The sequence below is a fragment of the Stenella coeruleoalba genome (genome assembly GCF_951394435.1).
Source record: "Stenella coeruleoalba genome assembly, chromosome: X".
NCBI lineage: Eukaryota > Metazoa > Chordata > Mammalia > Artiodactyla > Delphinidae > Stenella > Stenella coeruleoalba.
Genome location: NC_137152.1, coordinates 109310814 through 109330215, shown reverse-complemented (window position 1 = coordinate 109330215; position 19402 = coordinate 109310814). Strand labels below are relative to the sequence as shown.

Sequence of the window (19402 nt, the reverse complement as noted above, 5' to 3'; positions counted from 1 at the left end):
CCCACAAATAATCATTACAATGTCTGCAAAACTAGATTAAAATACCAGTCCCCGCATGCCTCCCATGTGGTCGTTTCCGTGCTCCTGGTCCCTCTCATGGAGCTGCCCCGAGGACCTCACCCACACACCGCAAATCGACAGGGAAGAGCCCCTCCTAAGAAAGCTCCCACCCTCACCCCGCCAGATCATTCCCGAACTGGCCCACGGCCCCTCCCCATAGCACGCTCGCAAGCGGCACATGTCAACCAAAACGCCATTTCCACCCTCTCCTCCCACACGCAGCCCTCCTTCCCGGGGCTCTCCTGAGGCGGCCACCCCCACCTCACCGTTCCATCCCCCCAACCGCCCGGGTGTGACGCGCGGCCGAACCCAGGAGGCTGCGGCCGCCCCCGCCCCCCGGCCCCGGGCCACGCCGACCCGAGCCCGCACTGCGGCCCCGCGTCTCAGGGAACGGCCGCCGCCGCCGCCACGGGCCTGGCGGGCCAGGCTGCTCACCACGACGCTGGGGCTGCGAGTCGCCATAACGGAGCCGGCTGGTGCGCGGGCTGAGGGCAGTCTGAGGAGGAGGAAGCCGGTGGCGGGGCCGAGAAGAAGGCGGAGGCGCGGCAGGAGGCGGCGCCGCGCGGGAAAGCAGAGTAGTCCGCCCGAGCGCTCCTCGCCGCCGCCGCCGCCGCCGCCGCCGCTAAGGGCTGAGGCGCAGCAGGCCCCGCCCCCGCTCCGCCCCGAGGCCCCGCCCATAACGGCCGCGCGCTCCCCGCGCCCCTCCGTGGGAGCCTGCGGCTTTCCACGCTCCCGAGGTGGCCGTGGGAATTTTCTTCCCAAAGAAGCGGAGACTCCCGCGCAGCCTCTCTTCCTCTTTCCCTCAGTCTCCCATCCAGAAGGCTCCCAAATTCCCAGACCTGCCACCGCCCTCCTTTCTTCCCAGTGGCCCTAAACTGGGCGCCGGCTCTTCAGGTTCCTTGGACTGCATTGCGGCTTCCATTTTTCCTGACTCGTAGCCGGATTCTAACAAAAATCTTTAACTGGATATAAGAGTTGAGACCTAGAGCCCTAGAGTCAGCCCGATAAGGGTACAAATGTGAGGGGAACCCTTAACTGTTCTGTGACCTTGTGCGAATCAGGCTCACTGAGCCTCTCTTTTTCGTCTCAGTAAAATGGGGATATTATTAACAAGGATCGTTGAGGATTAAAGAAGATGATGTGTACGTATATGGTGTGTGCATATGTATATCTATCTATCTATCTATCTATATATGGTACAGCACTTAGGACAGTGCACAATCAGTAAATGGGAACTATCACCTTTGCTGATCTATATTCTTTGCCACCACAATTCCCGATACGGAAATGGGTGAAAAAATCTTCCCCGACTCTCCAATAGGTCGAGTAAGCAAATAAGAGTTGTTCCATTCCTAACGTGCTCATCTGTGTAGCTCCAGCACCCACCCACCACAGTGCCCAGCACAAAGTTGGTGGCCTCCATGAAGGCCACTGAGGGAAATGTGATGGTAGGTGACTTGTGAAACGGGGTAAGTCATTGAACTCGGAGCTTCAGTCTCTTTCTCTAAAAAATAGTGCTGCTATGAACTTTTTTGTTTTTTTACGTATCTTTTGGTGAACATGAGTGCATTTCCATTGGGTATATAGACTTTGAAGTTCGTATTAGCACATTTTTATTACTTATTCTTTTAACAATCATTGTTTCACTGGGAAATTAATTCAGAGAACTTTCGGTTATACATTTGGCCCCTGACACAAATGGACTCAGCCACCCACACTGGTTTCTAAATTAGATACCAACACTTCAGAACCCTTCCAGCTTGCTTCTGGCTTGCAGTTTCTTTCTCCAGCCCCTATGGTACCACATACTCCTGTATTTTAACAGAGATTTGAAATAAATGGTGAAAGCCCAGTTGACTTTAAAGACAAAGAAACAGTCATTATTTCAACCCTGTCATTCTAGGTGACAACTTGGAGCTTTTACTTGTGTTTAAAATTTAAAACAGCAAACAAAGTGCAGTCTACAAGACATAATCCTTTTGTTTGGTAAGTGAAAATCTGGTTAATGTATGAAATATTTTACTGAATTTGGACAATGTATTTAAAATTGAAATGTATTCTTTTAAATTTTTAATTGTTTCAAAACTAAAGATGAAATCAAGAAAATAATGGTTTTTACTATTACAGAAAATAATTTTGTCAGACAAAATAATTTTCTCGTATAATTTTGTCATTCTGGGTGTCAAATATGCTATGTATGCCACCGATCTTTACTAGAATATCTGCATGAAGGAAGAAATAAGGAAAGCATGGGTATAACCCAAGATTCCCCTGCCCCACTCCTGACTTTCCAGAACAGTTTTGTAATCCACTTATGTGGACATAATGAGGAATTATTTCTGTACCACAACCAATTCTGAGTATATTTCTGCTCCACACATTACCATGGTGCTGTGGTCCACCAAAACTTGTATTTCTATTAAAAAAAATTATCACTGCAACAATACTTATCCTAGGGCTTCCCTGGTGGTGCCGTGGTTAAGAATCCACCTGCCAATGCAGGGGACACAGGTTTGATCCCTGATCCGGGAAGATCCCACATGCCACAGAGCAGCTAAGCCCGTGCACCACAACTACTGAGCCTGCGCTCTAGAGCCCATGAGCCACAACTACTGAAGCCTGTGCACCTAGAGCCCGTGCTCCACAAGGAGAAGCCACTGCAATGAGAAGCCCGCACGCCGCAACAAAGAGTAGCCCCCACTCACTGCAACTAGAGAAGGCCCGTGTACAGCAGTGAAGACCCAATGCAGCCAAAAATAAAAATAAATAAATTTATTAAAAAATACTTATCCTAAATGTTGAATTTTCAAACTGAATTTACAATAGCTTTCTCAATGTCAGATGTTTCGCCTTCATCAGAATAAATTCCCATTAGCTTTACTTTGATTCCATGAATTGGATGACAAATTGAACCATTACTGGAATTAACCAATGTGATGGTTAATTTTTATGTTTCAACTTGGCTTGGCCATGGTGCCCAGATATTTGGTCAAACATTATTCTGGATGTTTCTGTGAAGGTGTTTTTTTGGATGAGATTAACATTTAAATCAGTGGACTCTGAGTAAAGCAGATTACGTTCCCTAATGTGGGTAGGCCTCATCCAATCATCTGAAGCCCTGAATAGAACAAAGGCTGACCTCCCCTGCAGGCAAGAAGGAATTCTGCTGCCTTTTTGGACTGGAACTGCACCTCTTCCCTGTGTCCAGCCTGTTGGCCTTCTCCATCAGATTTTGGACTCGCCAGGTCTCCACAACCGTGTGTGCCAATTCCTTAAAATCTCTCTCTCTCTCTCTCCCACACACACACACACACACATACCCTGTTAGTTCTGTTTCTCTGGAGAACCCTGACTAATATAATTGATTTTCAATTTGAATCATCTCACAATATCAATATAAAACTGACATCATTTAACTGTGAAGTTCTCCTGCAAATAGAGCTACTTATTAAAAGGTATTGTTTCACTTTTCATCATGTACAAGGAAACCTGAAATCAAAAATGAGTAAATGAATTTTGAAGAAGTTATTTGATCTAAAAAAAGTCATTCACGAGCAATATGAAGATACCCTCTCTGCAGCTGCATCTTGTTAAATCACCTTTGCTGCACGGCCTTCTTAAAATAACTACAAACCTTTGAGGTAGATGATGATGCTGTCTCTGTAGACATGTCTTCTGGTTTTCATGTAGTCAGTGATAATAACTATCAAAAATGTTTTGTTCATGTTACACATTCATGATCAATTTTCTGGAATAACAAATTTGGTATTTTTTTATCAGTTATGCACTTTAGTTTTTTGAACCCATGCTGAAAGGGTGGACTGCAAATTTAAAAAAAATGAGGGTTGTAGATTTGCAACATATAATAAATGACATAACCATTGTACCAAGAGCATTCAGATTACTCGCTGTATTACGTTCTATGGCAGGACATATTTCTGCCTCTATTTCCTGAATGTATTTTACATACACATAAATATGTAATTCCCTGTGTCCACTGGCCTACTGACTGGTGGCCTAGCAGCTTCTTGTAACTTGCAGGTTTTGGCACGGGCACACCCAGCTGGCACACCCAGTGTCCAGCAAGGGGCACAGTGGTGAATACTGCCCCCCCCAATCCCTACCCAGGACAAGAATGAGTCGGTTGTCTTTAACTCCTAGTGTCAGTGCACTTGCTTTGTTATCAGTGAACACCCAGCACACTGTCCTTGAGAGGGAGCTGTTAGTTACCTTGTATTTGGAAAAACTTAGGAAAAGGGAGAAGAGTTATCACTGGTTGTTGTTTAGGTTTAACTCTCTGTTAAAGTGAGAATTTGGTTCTCTGTACATGCATCTCACAAGCTAGTAGATGAGACCAAGGCAGAAGCTGGAATTAAAAAGTGGTGATGCAACAGACCCATCCTGGCTTATTTCAATTCAACTATTAATACACTTCGTGTGAAAATGAAAAATCTGGGACAAATGCTAAACTGGACAAGATGCCGGGATAACACATAAGCTGGGAATGTTTTGGGCAAACTGGAATGTATATACCTACAATGTATATACCTACAATGGTATAGGGCCAGCTGGGGGATGCTTTCCAATGCTGCTGATGGCAGCTCTTCAACTGAAGTCCTCCAATCTCTGAGAGTTTTCTCCCTCTCCAGTTCACTTTGGCCACCTGCCTAACGTTAAGCATGCTTCAGATCCACGGGAGACCTCCAATTCCACGGTCTATCACCCTGTTCTCGGCTTCCCTTACATCCCTGACTTCCCAGTTCAGTTTGCATCCCACATGAACCACTCTCTCACCACTGCCAGAAGTCCTTTGTGCCCTTCTAATTCTGCTCTGCCACAATGGCAAAGCCACATCCTGGATCAACCTACAGCCTGTTTTGTCTACCCGTTGGACTGTGGAGGGCTGTAGGAGAAAACCCCGCAACCATGCGGGTTGGTTCCTCTACAGATTCACGGTCTCAAACCTCAACTGGGCCCTAAACACCCCTCCACAATCCTTCACAAGTGCTTGGTCAGCTCCCGGCCTTGTTCCCCTCAGTAATGCTCTTAACATTCATCCCTATTCAACCCCATCAAATTCACTCTAGAATGAAGACTCAACCCATTAACTTATGAAGAGAGGGAAGGAATCAGGCCTGAATCACATCAGTTCCTTCCACCCGCATCTACACTGCTTCTTCCCCTTTATCCTCCAGGCCCAGAGGTGATGAGTCTCTCCATATTTGCTCTATCTACTTTCTCACTTCCCATCTCCCCTCAACAAACTTTCATTGTCTTCTGCATCCACCATTGGACTGAAACAGCTTTGACAAAGAACACCAGTGACTGCTATCTTGCCAAATCCGATGGACACTATCTTTGGCCTTGTATAACTGTCCTTCACATTGCATTTGATACTATTTATCACTTTGTTCTTGAATGTCTCTGCCATCTCTTTGGCTTCCGGAACACCACCTTCCTGATTCTCCTGCTGCCCTATTTCTTCTTGCTTTCTCTCTCAAAGTTTCCAATATACCCTTCCCCAGTGTTAACATCCAATACAACCACACCCAGTACAATGATCAAAATCAGGAAACTCACATTGCTACAACAGTGTTAACTAATCTAGAACCCTTATTTAAATTTCACCAATTGTCTCGTTACTGTCCCTTTCCTGGACCACGCTGAATCCAGGAATGCATGTTGCATATCCTTAAGTCTCCATCATTCTGGAACAGTTCCTCACTCTTTGTGATCTTGACTTTTTTTTTTAATTGGAGTATAGTTGCTTTACAATGTTGTGTTAGTTTCTACTGTACAGCAAAGTGAATCAACTATGCATATACATATATCCCCTCTTTTTTGGATTTCCTTCCCCTTTAGGTCACCGCAAACCATTGAGTAGAGTTCCCTGTGCTATACAGTAGATTCTCATTAGTTATCTATTTTATACATAGTATCAATAGTGTATATATGATCTTGACAATTTTGAAGGGCACTGGTGAGTTATTATTCTGTACAATTTCCCTCAATTTGGGTTTGTCCAATGGTACGGCCTCATTAAATTTCAGGCATTCCATTTTGGGTCAGAAATACAGCAGCTGTGATGGTGTGTCCTTCACAGTGCTTCGTATTTGGAGGCATATGCTACCAATCTGTCCCATTACTGATGTTCATTTGGATCACTCAGTTAAGGCAGTGTCTGCCAGGTTTCTTCACTATAAGATACTATTTTCCCCTTTGTAACTAATAAAGGTTATGAGGAATGATACTAAGACTATGTAAATATTGTTCCTCATCAAACTTTCACCAATTTTAGCATCCACTGATGATTCTTGCCTGAAGTAATTATTACTGGGGTGTATGTCAAATGTTGATTTTCCTATTAACATCATTCCTTCTTAGTTTATTAGCTGAAATGCTATTATAATGGAGAGCGTTCCCTTCTCCCCAGTCATTATTTATTAAATTATTTATATCGTCATGGACTCACGGGTTCCAATTTTATCTTATAGGTAATGATCCATTAATAGCATTACTTTGTTGCCCAAATTGCCCAAGATTTGGCTGTTGGGAGTCCCTCTATGTTGGCTCCTGTGTCTTGATATTTCCCCACCATTCTTTGAGCACTTTTTTTTTTTTTTTGCCGCGCCATGCAGCATGCGGGATCCTTAGTTCCCCCAACCAGGGGATCAAACCCGTGCCCCCTGCATTGGGAGCATGGAGTCTTAACCACTGGACTGCCAGGGAAGTCCTGGCCACTTTCTTAATTTCTGGCACCGCATGATATTCTAGGCTCATCTTGTACTTTCCCTGCCCTAGCCTTGGAATCAGCCATTTCCCCCAAAAGCCCTGGTTCCTTTCATTGGAGAGTGGCGTTAGAAACCAAGCTCTGGGCACTAGGTTATAATTTAAATCATGATGATAAAAACCAAGAGTCTTATAATAAGCTTTTAAAGAGTAATTTATATTTATTTATTTGTTTGTTTGTTTTGGCCATGCCACGCGGCTCGCAGGGTCTTAGTTCCCCGACCTGTGATTGAATCCAGGCCCTCGGCAGTGAAAGCGTGGAGTCCTAACCACTGGACCTCCAGGGAAGTCCCAAGAGTAATTATATTTTAACAACTAAGGTTTAAAATGTAATGCCATCTATCAGTATTTAGTATGTGTATGTATACTTAAATTTGTATATTGAAATACGTACATTTTGAGGTATGTTAAATTCTTTTTTGAAAAGGGAACCTTATATAAAATAGAATTAGTAGCTCACAAAAATAAAAAGGACTACACATTAAGTACACAGTTTGTTCTCAAGGTGAGGCAATAAAAGAATTACTTTAAAAAAATTTATTTATTTGGCTGCACCAGGTCTTTAGTTGTGGCATGTGGGATCTAGTTCCCTGACCAGGGATCAAACCCAGGCCCCCTGCATTGGGAGCATGGAGTCTTAACCACTGGACCACCAGGGAAGTCCCAAAAATTACTTTCTAAATGAAGGCAGGGTTGTTGCCTCACCCAACATAAATCTGTACTCTTAAAAGGCCGACCTTCATGCTTATGTGCTGCATTTGAGTGTTTCTGCTATAGACAATTGTAGAAAAATCAGCAAATAAGACAGAAAGAATAATAAAGGGTTCCTTACTTCTAGAGAAGTTAAAATCCGTAAGGTTATGTTACCTGCTATAGTGGTTTTCAGAAAGCACTGTTGCTCCGGTTATTAATACAGCTAAGGCTGTGGCTTCTTGGGGTTCTCAGGTTATGTGTATGCTGACATGACATCTCTTTCTAATGTTGCTCTTTTCCAGGACGGGGCCCAAAATTCAGAATACTAAAATGAACAGGGTATTTTACACCAAACCATCTTTAGCACCCTCCTAGGTGGCTGCTAGCACCAAAGGCTTACTCCCTCATCTGCTGACCCGTGGTATCAGGATGGAGGGGTGTGTGTTAGAAATAATTAGGTATAATAGATATGCTTCATATATTTTTAACGAGCTCAACAGTAAACTGTCTTATATAGTTCAGGCTTCCAACACAGGGAAAGTTTTAAGTCAAAGACAGAAGCTCAGGTTACTTTAGGTTAATTTTGTATAGGCCAAATACTACTATAGGAAATTGGGTACCTTTTCAAGCTGGGTAGTAACAAGGTGACAGATAAATTGACTTCTAAAGAAGATTTTATGGCTGAGTTTAAAATAGCTCTGTTGTTTGAAAGTGATTATATAGCACACACTGTACTGGGACAGATTTTAACACCCTGAAGGTTTATCAAGGCCTTCTCTGTTCATAATATGTTTTTGCCTCAGGGTTATCATACACTAAGTTAATAAAAAGTTACAAGTAGGTCCATTCACTTGCGTACAATTCTCTAATAAGGCATTCCATTTCCCCCCATTCTGATACTTTTGGTTACTCTAAAAAATGAAACAGAACCATTCCATCTTTCAGCACTTGGTTTCTGCTCTCCCTTCACACTTACTTAAAGGGCCCTGCTATAAATTCGATAGAGCTGTGCCATCTGATAGAGCAGCCACTAACCACACGTGGCTATTTAAATCTAAGTTTAAGTGAATTAAAATTAAATAAAGTAAAACACTTGGTTCCTCAGTCCTACTTAGCCACATTTCAAATGTTCAGCGGCCAGACACAGAACATTTCTACCACTGTAGAAAGTTCTGTAGGACAGCTCTGGGCTAGAGAGTCTTCTGGAAGGAATGGTAAAGAACAGTCTCAGAGCCTCGGGAGGAAGGAAGCAGGCTTTTCAGTGTAAGCTGATACTGCTACCAGGTGCATAAAACTGACAGACTGTTCCAGTGCACCTAAGACTCAGGATTCCCAGGACTATTTTGGTGCAGAGGCAGATGACTTCACAAAAGTAGACGACTACTCCAAGTGGAAATCGAAACAGGACTGAGTAAAACTGATGAGAAATCTAGTTGCGGTTGTCTTAGAATCTTATCAGAATTGCTTTTAATGCTCTATTTTCCGACAGGCATAGACAAAGGCCCCATTCTTTCTTTTCTGCTCCACTTCTAACCCTCAGTTTAGCAGGCTGTGTCAATGTCCTTGGAATGAATACATTTGCTTAAAAATTCACTATCAGTGGACTTGCAACTGAAACTTAAATTTCGAAAAGAAAAGCATAACTCTTTCCCTGACTGATACGTTATTTCAATTCTCTGATTTGTGGAGGGGGCGCTCTTAAAGAAAAACTCACAAGGGAGGAATCGAAGCAGGAGAGGGAGAGAGGTGAGCAAGGACACAGAGCCCTGGACTGACCCGCTGCAGCAGTCCTGCCTTCAGGCCCGGGGGACAAGGATTTTGTATCCTGGAATCATTGACTACCTTGGAAGAGGGTGAGTGTAGCCTCCCAGGCTCCCATCAGGCAAGGGCAAGAAACCAGAGGTCCCAGGTGTAAGGTGCACTCGAAGCTAATGTGGGATGGGGGCACAGCTGGTAAAGGGACCTGGCCAGGGCACCAACAGCAACTACCACATCTGGAGGAAAGAGTATAAACTGTATTTGGATCAGGTGGCCTAGAGAGGACCCCTCTCCTTTCCCATTCAGGAATCAGGGAATTGGGAATCAGGGTGATTCGCAACCTTTTCTACTGAAGTACACCCAAAATAGGGGAAATTGGTCTTTTGAGCTGTTTTCACCCTTTAGCTGGTCCACAGGCTATGCGAAATAACTACCAGTGGAAATGACGAATCATGGGATTTTCTTTGGAAACACCTTCCTAATACAGGAAACTAGTTTAAAGGAATAGTATCAGCATGGATAAAAAATAATGCTAATAATGACTTTGTTACTACATAATTAAGACTATGCCTAATTTCCACCATTTATTAGAAATTTAGAAAGCAATTGACTAGGCAACAAATTCATTGTTGCCTAATCAACTGCTTTTTAAATAACTCATTTTCACTGGCAGCTATTTCATAATAATTTGCTTAGCCGAATCCAGGTAAAATTCTGCAATTTACATGAATATATAAAACTGTTTCTACTCAACTTTGTGTGTGGACTTTTAAAGGCATGCTATCCGACAAATGTTTGTAATAATTATTTAGCAATTGTATTTTGTCCGTATTATTTTGATCGTATATCCTAATAAAGTGTGTTTGGAGAGTTTAAATTAGCATTAAACTAGATTAATAAGCATCTGATTTTATACAGTCTACCAGAATTGCCTGTAATATATACCTGTATAACATATAATATAGAGATAATTATATATAAAGTGAATTATGACCTTTAAGATGATTTCAAACAAAACCTCAAGAACTTCTGTTTGCTTCTCCCTCCTCAAATCTGTGGAAATTTAGATGAGAATAACAAACACTTAGCACTTACCACTGGAGAAACTTAAACACTGGAGGGGTTCAATAATAGTACTGTGATTGTTATTTCTTAAAAGTCTTTGTTTTTTAGAGAAATATATATATATTTCTGTGGGAGAGGAACAGGTAGGGGTATATATGAAACAAGATTGGAAGTTAGTTAATAATTGTTGAAACTGGCTAATGTGTTCACAGTAAAAACTTTCTGCAGGGCATTTAGTAATATGAATTAATGGACTTTAAAAAATGTGCACAGAACTTTGACTTGGGAATTTGTTTAGAAATTTATCTTAAGGAGATAATCAGACAAGGGCAGAAAGCTATATGTTTAAGAATGTTCATCTCAGCATTATTTTTAAATATTTGTTACTTTGTATCCTATAAGAAAAAAAGAAATGTTACTTCAACAAAATGAAAAAGGAATCTAAGATAGATGAAGAAATGAGATACAAAGCATAACAGTGGCAGCTGAAGGGTGAAAACAGCTCAAAAGACCAAGTTCCTCTATTTTGGGTGTACTTCAGTAGAAAAGGTTGGGAATCACCCTGATTCCCAATTCCCTGATTCCTGCATGGGAAAGGAGAGGGCTCCTCTCTAGGCCACCTGATCCGAATACAGTTTATACTCTTTCCTCCAGATGTGGTTCCCTAGTGAAATATCCTGATGGCTCACCAAGGCTTACTCCTATTTCCTTCTTCAGGCTCCCTTAACAAGAGCTGCTGTTTCTGCTGGTGTGTTTAACTTAACTTAGAAAAAAAATTCAAAATTACAGATAAGTTACAAGAATAATACAAAGAACTCCTGTATATCCTTCACCAAGATTTACCAACTTATGACATTTTACCCTATTTGCTTTATGTCTTTTTATACATACACATACATACACACACCCACATTAGTTTTTTGAACCAGTTAAAATGCAGACATGACACACCTTTACTCCTAAGCATTTCAGTATGTATTTTCTAAGAACAAGGATATTCTTATATAACAACAATGATCACAAACAGGAAATTAACATTGATACAGTATCATCTAATATTCAGTCCATATTTACATTTAGTTAAAAGTCCCCAAAATGTCCTTCATAGCACGAATTCTTTTTCTGAACCAGGATCCAACTCAGGATCGCACGTTACTTTTAGTTGTCATGTCTCTTTGGTCACATTTAACTTGGAACAGTTCCTCTGCCTTTGTTTTTCAAGACGTTGACTTTTTTGAAGAGTATGGGCCAGCTGTTCTGTAGAACATTCTTCAATCTGGAGTTCTCTGCTGTTTCTTCATGATTAGATCAGCACTGTTTGCACTAGCAAAATAATGGCCACAAAAAAACCTGCAAACAACTTAACTGTCTGATGATAGGGAAATGGTTAAATAAGCTGTGATACAGCCACAAAATGTACTATTATGCAACCAGTAAGAATGATAGAGTGTATTTACTGACCTGTGAAGAAATTTCCAAGTTTTAAATGAAAATAGCAGAATACAACTCAGTAGGTATAATATGAGCCCATTTTATATGATTACATATATGCATAGAAACATTGAAGATTTTACAAAAAATATAATGGTGACCTATGGTCCACAAGATTATGAGGGATTAAAAAAATTTTTTTCAGTTATCTGTATTTTCTAAATTAGGTACGATGAGCGTCAGGTCATCTGTGAATAGTGAAAATACTTTTTAAAAACTTTAAAAAGTAATGGGATAGCTTCACTTTTATATCTGAAGGATCACTGTGTGGAAAGGGAATAGCTATTACTTTTCTGTACTGTTATCTACCATGAATCGGCTGATTTCACTTAAAATAACTTTATCTTATTTGCTCTTTAAGACAACCCAGTGGTTTAAGGGATATATATATATATATATATATATATATAACAGGGATACTATTTTGACAGATGGGGTGCGGCTGAGGCTGAGAGAAGGGGAGGTTACCTTGCTCAGAGTTACCACTTACTAGTGGTAAAACTAGGACTCAAACCCAGGTCTTCAGACCATAAAGCTCTTAATTTATCCACCTCCCTCTGCTCCTGTGTGGCCCCTTTTCAGGTGTCTGCTGCCTGATTCTACCTGCATAACAGGCTTAGAATTTTTACAGTTCCCCAGCTTTTGTCTCACCATTGTACCTCTGGTGATTTTCATAGGTTTTATAAGTAGGCAAATACCTTAACTTTGATTTTTTCTACTAAACAAGAATTATATATGTGTATCTATGAACATAAATGCATTTTGCTTTCTGATGTGCTTCAAGCTTTGAGTTGCCTTTACCACGTGGCATTTTTCACAAGCAAGTTGGCTAATCAACTTCATTACCTCTTGATACCCATGGCCTCAACATCTTCCTTCTCTCAACTTTCCCTTCTACCCTTTTACCTCCCAGGTGCCTACAGTTCACCCCACTCTGTATGTGTAGGTCCTTTGCCAAGGAAAGACCAGATTGTGATTTTGCATAGCTACCTATTAAATCTCTGCTAGCGGGGAGGGGCTAGGTAGATAGTCCATGTACAGTCCCAACCACTGGAAGGCCCTTTCAATCTTGCTCCTGTCACCTTATGAGTTACTCTTATCTTTGGGTCATCTGCAAAAGCAGGCTGGCAGAGAACCATATGATGGTGCTTGGACTGTCAGGGACATTAAACAGAGTCAAGAAGTCAAGTAAGGTAAGAACTCAAAAGCGCCCGCTGGCTTTAGCAACAGTCACTGGTGAACTCTGCTCGAGTGGTTTTAATGTAGTTGAGAGAAATGGAGACGTATAGACAGAAGCGAGTACAGTGCGCTAAGGAATGGATAATAAAGATATGTAAGTGGAGACATCAAGTGGGGACTTGACTTTCAAGAAAATTATATGAGAAGAGGAAAGAAATAGGGTAAAACTAGAAGGGAGCACAGGAACAAGGGACGGTGGATTAGGGGACGGAGATCTTCAGTTTGGGTTCCCTCCTTTAATCCTCACAGGTCTATGCATGGAGTAGTATTTTCACCTGCATTTAAAAGATGAGATAATGGAGGTACAGAGAGAGTCAGCAACCTAGTCAAGGTTACATGGGATCTGAGCCAAGGCCACCAAAATCTAGAGTCCATACGTAAGTAAAAAGGATTGCAGACTGATATGGAGAATTTGAGACTAAACACCAAAATTTTGGTGGCATCGGTCTGCATTGTGATGTCCTCTAGCAGGTCATCTTCCCCAGATGTAAGACTGGGGTGAACTCTAGGCAGAGGGGAGACAAAAAGGTGGAAGAGAATTACAAGAAGTGGGAAGTTGAGGCCAGTGGTGTCAAAGGGTAATGGAGGTGATTAACCATCTTATCCAAACTGAGTAGTTAAGGAAGCAAGACCAAAAACTGCCCAATAAAGAAAACGAAGGAACTAAGAGTCTGGTGAACACGGGCACAGAGTGGAAGAAGTTAGGAATCTCGGCAAAAAGTTAAAAAGAAAAACATACAAACGAAACCCAGTAGAATCCAAACTAGTTAATCAGCAGTAAGAATAGAGAGGATGGATCCAAAAGACAGAATGACAGATTCTAAGGAAGTAGATGTGGAAATCAAAGTAGATGAACTGTAGCACTATCAGGACAACTTGGTTTGAGACTCATGCTTGAGTAGCCAGCAGATTGAGTAAAAATGTCCAGGAGAATAGCACAGAGTCTCATTTGAGACTCAGCATGGAGCTTCAGCGGGTGGAGCAGACTGTGGGTAGGGACTGGAACTCATCAGCAGAACACACAGGTGACAGCTGGAGCAGTACACTGTGGTGACAAGCGAGAACAGTACAAGAGGGCAAAGACCAGGACACCATGGAACACTTAGATCAGGGTAGGGAAAAGAGTCAGGAAAGGACTGGTCTCGAAGGGGTGGTATAGATCATGGAAATTAAGGTAAGAGAGTTTCCAGGAGGGCATCAAAGGAAAAAAAGAATAAAGATATGAATGTTCTAAATGTTTTGTGTCAATCTTTCTAGGAAGTGGCCTACAAATAGTTGGCTGCATTTCCAAGTTTCATGGAATGGAGTGACCTCAGTTATTAAATGCAGTAAACGCTACCTAAATCTCCTACCTTGCCTCTTTCCCAGGGAGAAAGAAAACCTGTCAAGTCTTTTCCCTAAGCGACATACATTTTCCTTAACCCCTCTTCCTGTACCCCCACCCCCAGCATACTGGATAGCTGCCCTAGGCTGTTTGGGCACATGGGATGAGCTGAAATGTTTAAGAACAACTCTTCTAAGGGAGGTCCGGAAAGACTGTTGTATTTGAGGATAATGCCAAAATTCCAGCTCTCTGATCTGCAAACTTTCAGACACTGCTTATCTTTTGTGCTTGCTCTCTAACCAAGAACATATGAGACCAGGGTCCAAAGAATTATTGCTTCCTGGTAATACTAAATCAATACTAAATATAGAACATAAGCCTATTGGGCTTAAGGGTCAGGAACATTTGAAAATAAGCCTTTGTGTTAAGTTGTATGGCTAACCTCTGAAGTGAAAGTAACACCAGTCTCCATGATTGCTGCAGTTCAAAGTTACAGAAAGAACTCTCTAGTGTAGTCATCCTGTTTTGTCACCCCTCCTTAAAGACTTAATTATTTTATAAGCATATAAAAAAAGGGGGGGAAGGAAACATGACCAAAGGTCAGGTTATTGGTAAAATACTTAAAAATTATTTTTGTAATATTATACATCTGACTTAAATCTTTTTAAGTAAAATAGTTGTTTGGCTAATGTCATAAATACCCAGTTAGCACAAAATGTGACTTTGAGAATTAGAAAAAAACTAACGGCATCATACGGCATCAATTCATCCTGACTACATTCAATTTATTCTTTATTTAGGAACTTTCTTGATAACCAAATATTCATGTTATTTTTACTCTTATTTCTTACTTTATTTTCAGACATGCAGGTAACTAACTGTTGCTTGAAATTCTTAAATGAAAAAAACAATTTTCTAGCAAATAAGTTAAAAGCATGATATAAATATCAAGTCAATTTTTCTAGTTAGTCTTAGATTTTATTCATACAAGGACAAAACAACTAGTTGAAAAGGTCAAGTGATTCTATCTTATTTTTACATAATTGACCAGTTGTTGGAGTCATGATTTGGGGAGTAGGAACCATCACGACAGATAAAGGTCATAGGAATTCTTCAACAAAACAGTACACAACCCCTTCAAGTACACTAAACTGAGCCATATTCGACCCTGGACACAAAGAGAAGCAGATCCATCTGGCAACAATGAACAGCTACGAGCAAGCTGTTACTGTTCAGAAAGCAGAAGGAAGGAAAATGATTCACCAATTACTACTGTTAATAATACATACAAAACAAAACCTTTTGACTTAATCTTTTCACAAATGAAATATAGTGTCCATTTTCCCGAAGATAATTCATATTCCACTTTGAGATACAGTCTATCTGGTCTTTACAACAAAATCAAAACCCCATAGAATTTTCTGTAGAGCATGTATGGTTTTATTTTTTTTTTAAAAAAGGTACCACACCTCTTTTCATTAAAAAGCACTTCTTTGGAGTAGCAGAGCAAGGAAGCTTAATCCCTACAGGTGGACTTTTAAATTGGTACCAATTTTCTGGAGGGCAATTTTTATCCAAACTCTAAATGTACATGCCCTTTACGTAGCAGTTCCACTTCTGGAAATTTAGCCTAAGAAATTACTTGCTTAAGGACATGAAGGTGCACGTGAGACTGGACAGAACCATACCCTACAATGCCATGGAGCCGCTAAACAGCATGTGAGAAATCTAGTTGTGCTGACACCTTGTGATGTTGTTCAAGCGAAAAAGACAAGGTGCAGAACTGTAGGTACAGCATGAGCCTATTTATGCTAAAAAAAAAAAGCGCGTCTAAGTTATATCTGTACACAGGCATTTGGCAGAATACACATCAAATACTGGGGAGTAGGCTTGTGGAAAAGGGGGGGATTCTCACATTTTGCTTGATATATCTTATATTTTAATTTTGTACAATGACTACATATTTTTTTAATTGAGGTAAAGTTCACCTAACATAAAATTCACCTTTTTGTTTTTGGCTGTGCCGTGTGGCATGCAGTGGAAGCGCGGAGCCTTAACCACTGGACCACCAGGCAATTCCCTAAAATTCACCCTTTTAAAGCATATAATTTGTGGTTTTTAGTATAGTCACAAAGTTATATAACCATCACCACTATCTAATTTTCATCACCCCCAAAAGAAATTCCATGCCAGTTACTCTCATCCTCCCCTCCCCCCAGCTCCTGGCACCCACTAAACTGCATTCTGTCTCTTATGAATCTGCCTCTTCTGGACATTTCATATAAATGGAATCCTACAATATGTGACACTTTGTGCTGCCTTCTTAGCCCCTTCTTAGCTAGCTTCATCCAGGCTGTAGCATGTATCAGTACTTCATTTCTTTTTATGGGTATATATATTACTTTTATAAATAAAAAAATCTGTTGGTGGGGTGGTGGTGGTGGGATGAATTGGGAAATTGGGATTGACATGTATACACTAATATGTATAAAATAGATAACTGATGAGAACCTGCTGTATAAAAAATAAAATAAAATTCAAAAGAAATCTGTAAATAGCTGTGATTTTAAAGCTACTCAAACAGAAAAACCTTACCCTTTTGTACAAATGACTTTGTAGAAACTCAACAGTCTAAATCCAATGTCCACATTAAAGTACAGTTTATTTCTATCTCCCTGCTCCTAACACTCCCTTGAATATCTACTCTCTCAGGTTCCATTTAAAAGGTTGCCCTTCATTCACACAGCAGATCTAGTTAGCTCTTTGCCCAGCTGTACCTTCCCTATCTCCCCACTGCTACCCTCACCCCCAACATAAAAACACATTTATAGCCTATAGAGGTATAGGCAAAGGTAGAATTTGGATGTTTATGGATCTGCTATCTTTTGACAAAGACCCAGGTCTGGTTGACTAACTTCAGTACACTGACCACATGGAGAACACGTCTGCTACAGTTAACAAGGTAAAATACTATCATTAACTTTCATCATAACTGGTATTTTATAGCTTTCATCTTCTGAAGAAAAATCAAGAATGCACCTTTGCCTTGTCCTTAATGTCCCAGTTACCTCATTATCTGAACACGGCAAAATTATGTAACACTGGTTGATACATAAAGCAGCACTGTCTCAGGGACTGGGTTTTCCCTTAAAAACATGGACTGGCCATTTGCTGGCCATAGAATTTTCGTAGGAAATTCTAGCACGTTTATGCTTTGGAATGATCATCAGCAATTGCTGATGACTGCAGCTGAGAAAAGAAAACAAACAAAAAACACCCCAACCCCAGCTGTCAACAGTTTCAATTAGGTAAAGAAAACCACATAATTCTCTTTATAATTTTATGGGGTAATTAAAATGAAACTAAGTAATGGATTTTCAACACACACACACACACACACACACACACACACACACACACACACTTGCCAAGCATGTGTGTAGCAGTTGCAATAAAGCACACTCTCCTATGGTTCCAGCATTAATCAGAACCTCTTACTTGATTTCTTTTTCCTTTTGAGTAGGAATGCAGGAACACAGGTTAGGAATTGTATGTATGGAATGAGCAAATTCTACCAATTAAAACTTTGATTTCTGCCCTGGATAGGACCATCTCAATACATGAGCACTACTGCTAGAAGTAAGCTGTCCAGAGTAAAGGGAGTACATTTAAATCTTTAAGGTGGAATCCCTTTATGACAAGGATATTATCCTGCACCCTTATTAGCAAGCAGATAAATTGTACTACGAGTTTTGGTTTATTTTTAAAATCACCTTCTAACTAGGTTCCAGAGGACCCGATTTAAGTTGTAGGTATCTTTATCATGGAATGATAAAAGAACCAAAATGTAATGCAGTTCTATCATACTTTTGAAAGAGTGCTGATTCTCTCCCTGATAAAGCCTTATGTGTGAAACTTTGAACTAAACTCAAATTCACATTTTTCTCTCTCATACTTGTTTAACGACAAATTTATTAAACAAACTAGGTATTTCACCTTGAAATAAAAGCAAGACTAAAAGGAACACAGTACTATTGCTGTTACAAATAAGCTTCATCATACCCTTGCACAAAAAAGACATAAATACGAACATGAAAGTCATAACTCATTTATTGAATGAATAGTATATGCAAGAATACCAATAAAAGGAAACTAATACTACAAACTACAATTCTGAAAATAAAGCCAATATAACAGGAACAAAATATACATAACATGAGAGGAATGTTTGATTTTGACCCATAATGCATTCCTTATCTTTACAATTAACCTAAATGTCTGTTAGAACAAAACTGTATACCTTGGTCTAACTTTAGTGCTTTTTAAAAAAGCAACAACATTCTAGAACACTTTTCTTTTGCTTTGAGATATTTGAGTCACACATTTGTTCAAGTACATAGATTCTGATTCAACAGTAGATCTACATATCTTGTTATTCTCTTAATATCTTGAGTAGCATGTACTCCTGAGCAAGTACTATCTGAAATTCTAAAATGGATGATCCTTGAAATAAAATGTATTTCATTTGTGGGTATTTAATAAACTGAGATGAAAGTAAAACTCACCCCTCCCATCCCCCCTCCCCCCAGGAACAAAGAGCTCTTATTAAAGTATAGAAACTCAAGTCTATCCTTCTACTCTAAAGAACATTTCTTACTAACATTTCTGGTAAGGCAATAAATGCTCCAGAATAATCTTCAATATACGCTTGCAAAGATTACACTGTTTAATATTGATAACGAAAACAAAACAAAAAAGGGAAAAAAAAGGAGAAAAGAAAAGACGCTTCAAAATTTCAAGCTAAAATACGCATAAAAGACAGTCATGGCAGTATTTTTTGAAATGATGTAAATGTTATATACTTATCAAATAATGTCATGCTTATTAAAACTACAGTTAAGGACTTAGGAGATGAACGGTAAATACACTGCTGAGGTCCATTTTTCTAAATAGTCATACCACGATGTAATTACTACCCAGAAG

At 40.3% G+C, this 19402-nt stretch overlaps 1 protein-coding gene and 1 long non-coding RNA gene across 8 annotated transcripts in view; one reads left to right on the top strand and one right to left on the bottom strand.

The window, feature by feature from the left end:
* LOC307180926 (hypoxanthine-guanine phosphoribosyltransferase) overlaps nucleotides 1–897 on the bottom strand; it is a 32298-nt gene extending 31401 nt beyond the window's left edge. Inside the window, exon 1 of the mRNA XM_079911562.1 lies at nucleotides 496–897. Coding sequence (XP_079767688.1) covers nucleotides 496–738 — 243 coding nt within the window. The 5' untranslated portion in view covers nucleotides 739–897. The remainder of the gene's footprint in view (nucleotides 1–495) is intronic.
* An 8368-nt stretch (nucleotides 898–9265) lies between these two features.
* The window catches only part of LOC307179923, a 60917-nt gene continuing 50780 nt past the window's right edge, over nucleotides 9266–19402 (top strand). For all 7 annotated transcript variants that reach the window (XR_013825606.1, XR_013825607.1, XR_013825608.1 and 4 more), the window contains exon 1: nucleotides 9266–9395. This is a non-coding gene — a long non-coding RNA (uncharacterized lncRNA). The remainder of the gene's footprint in view (nucleotides 9396–19402) is intronic.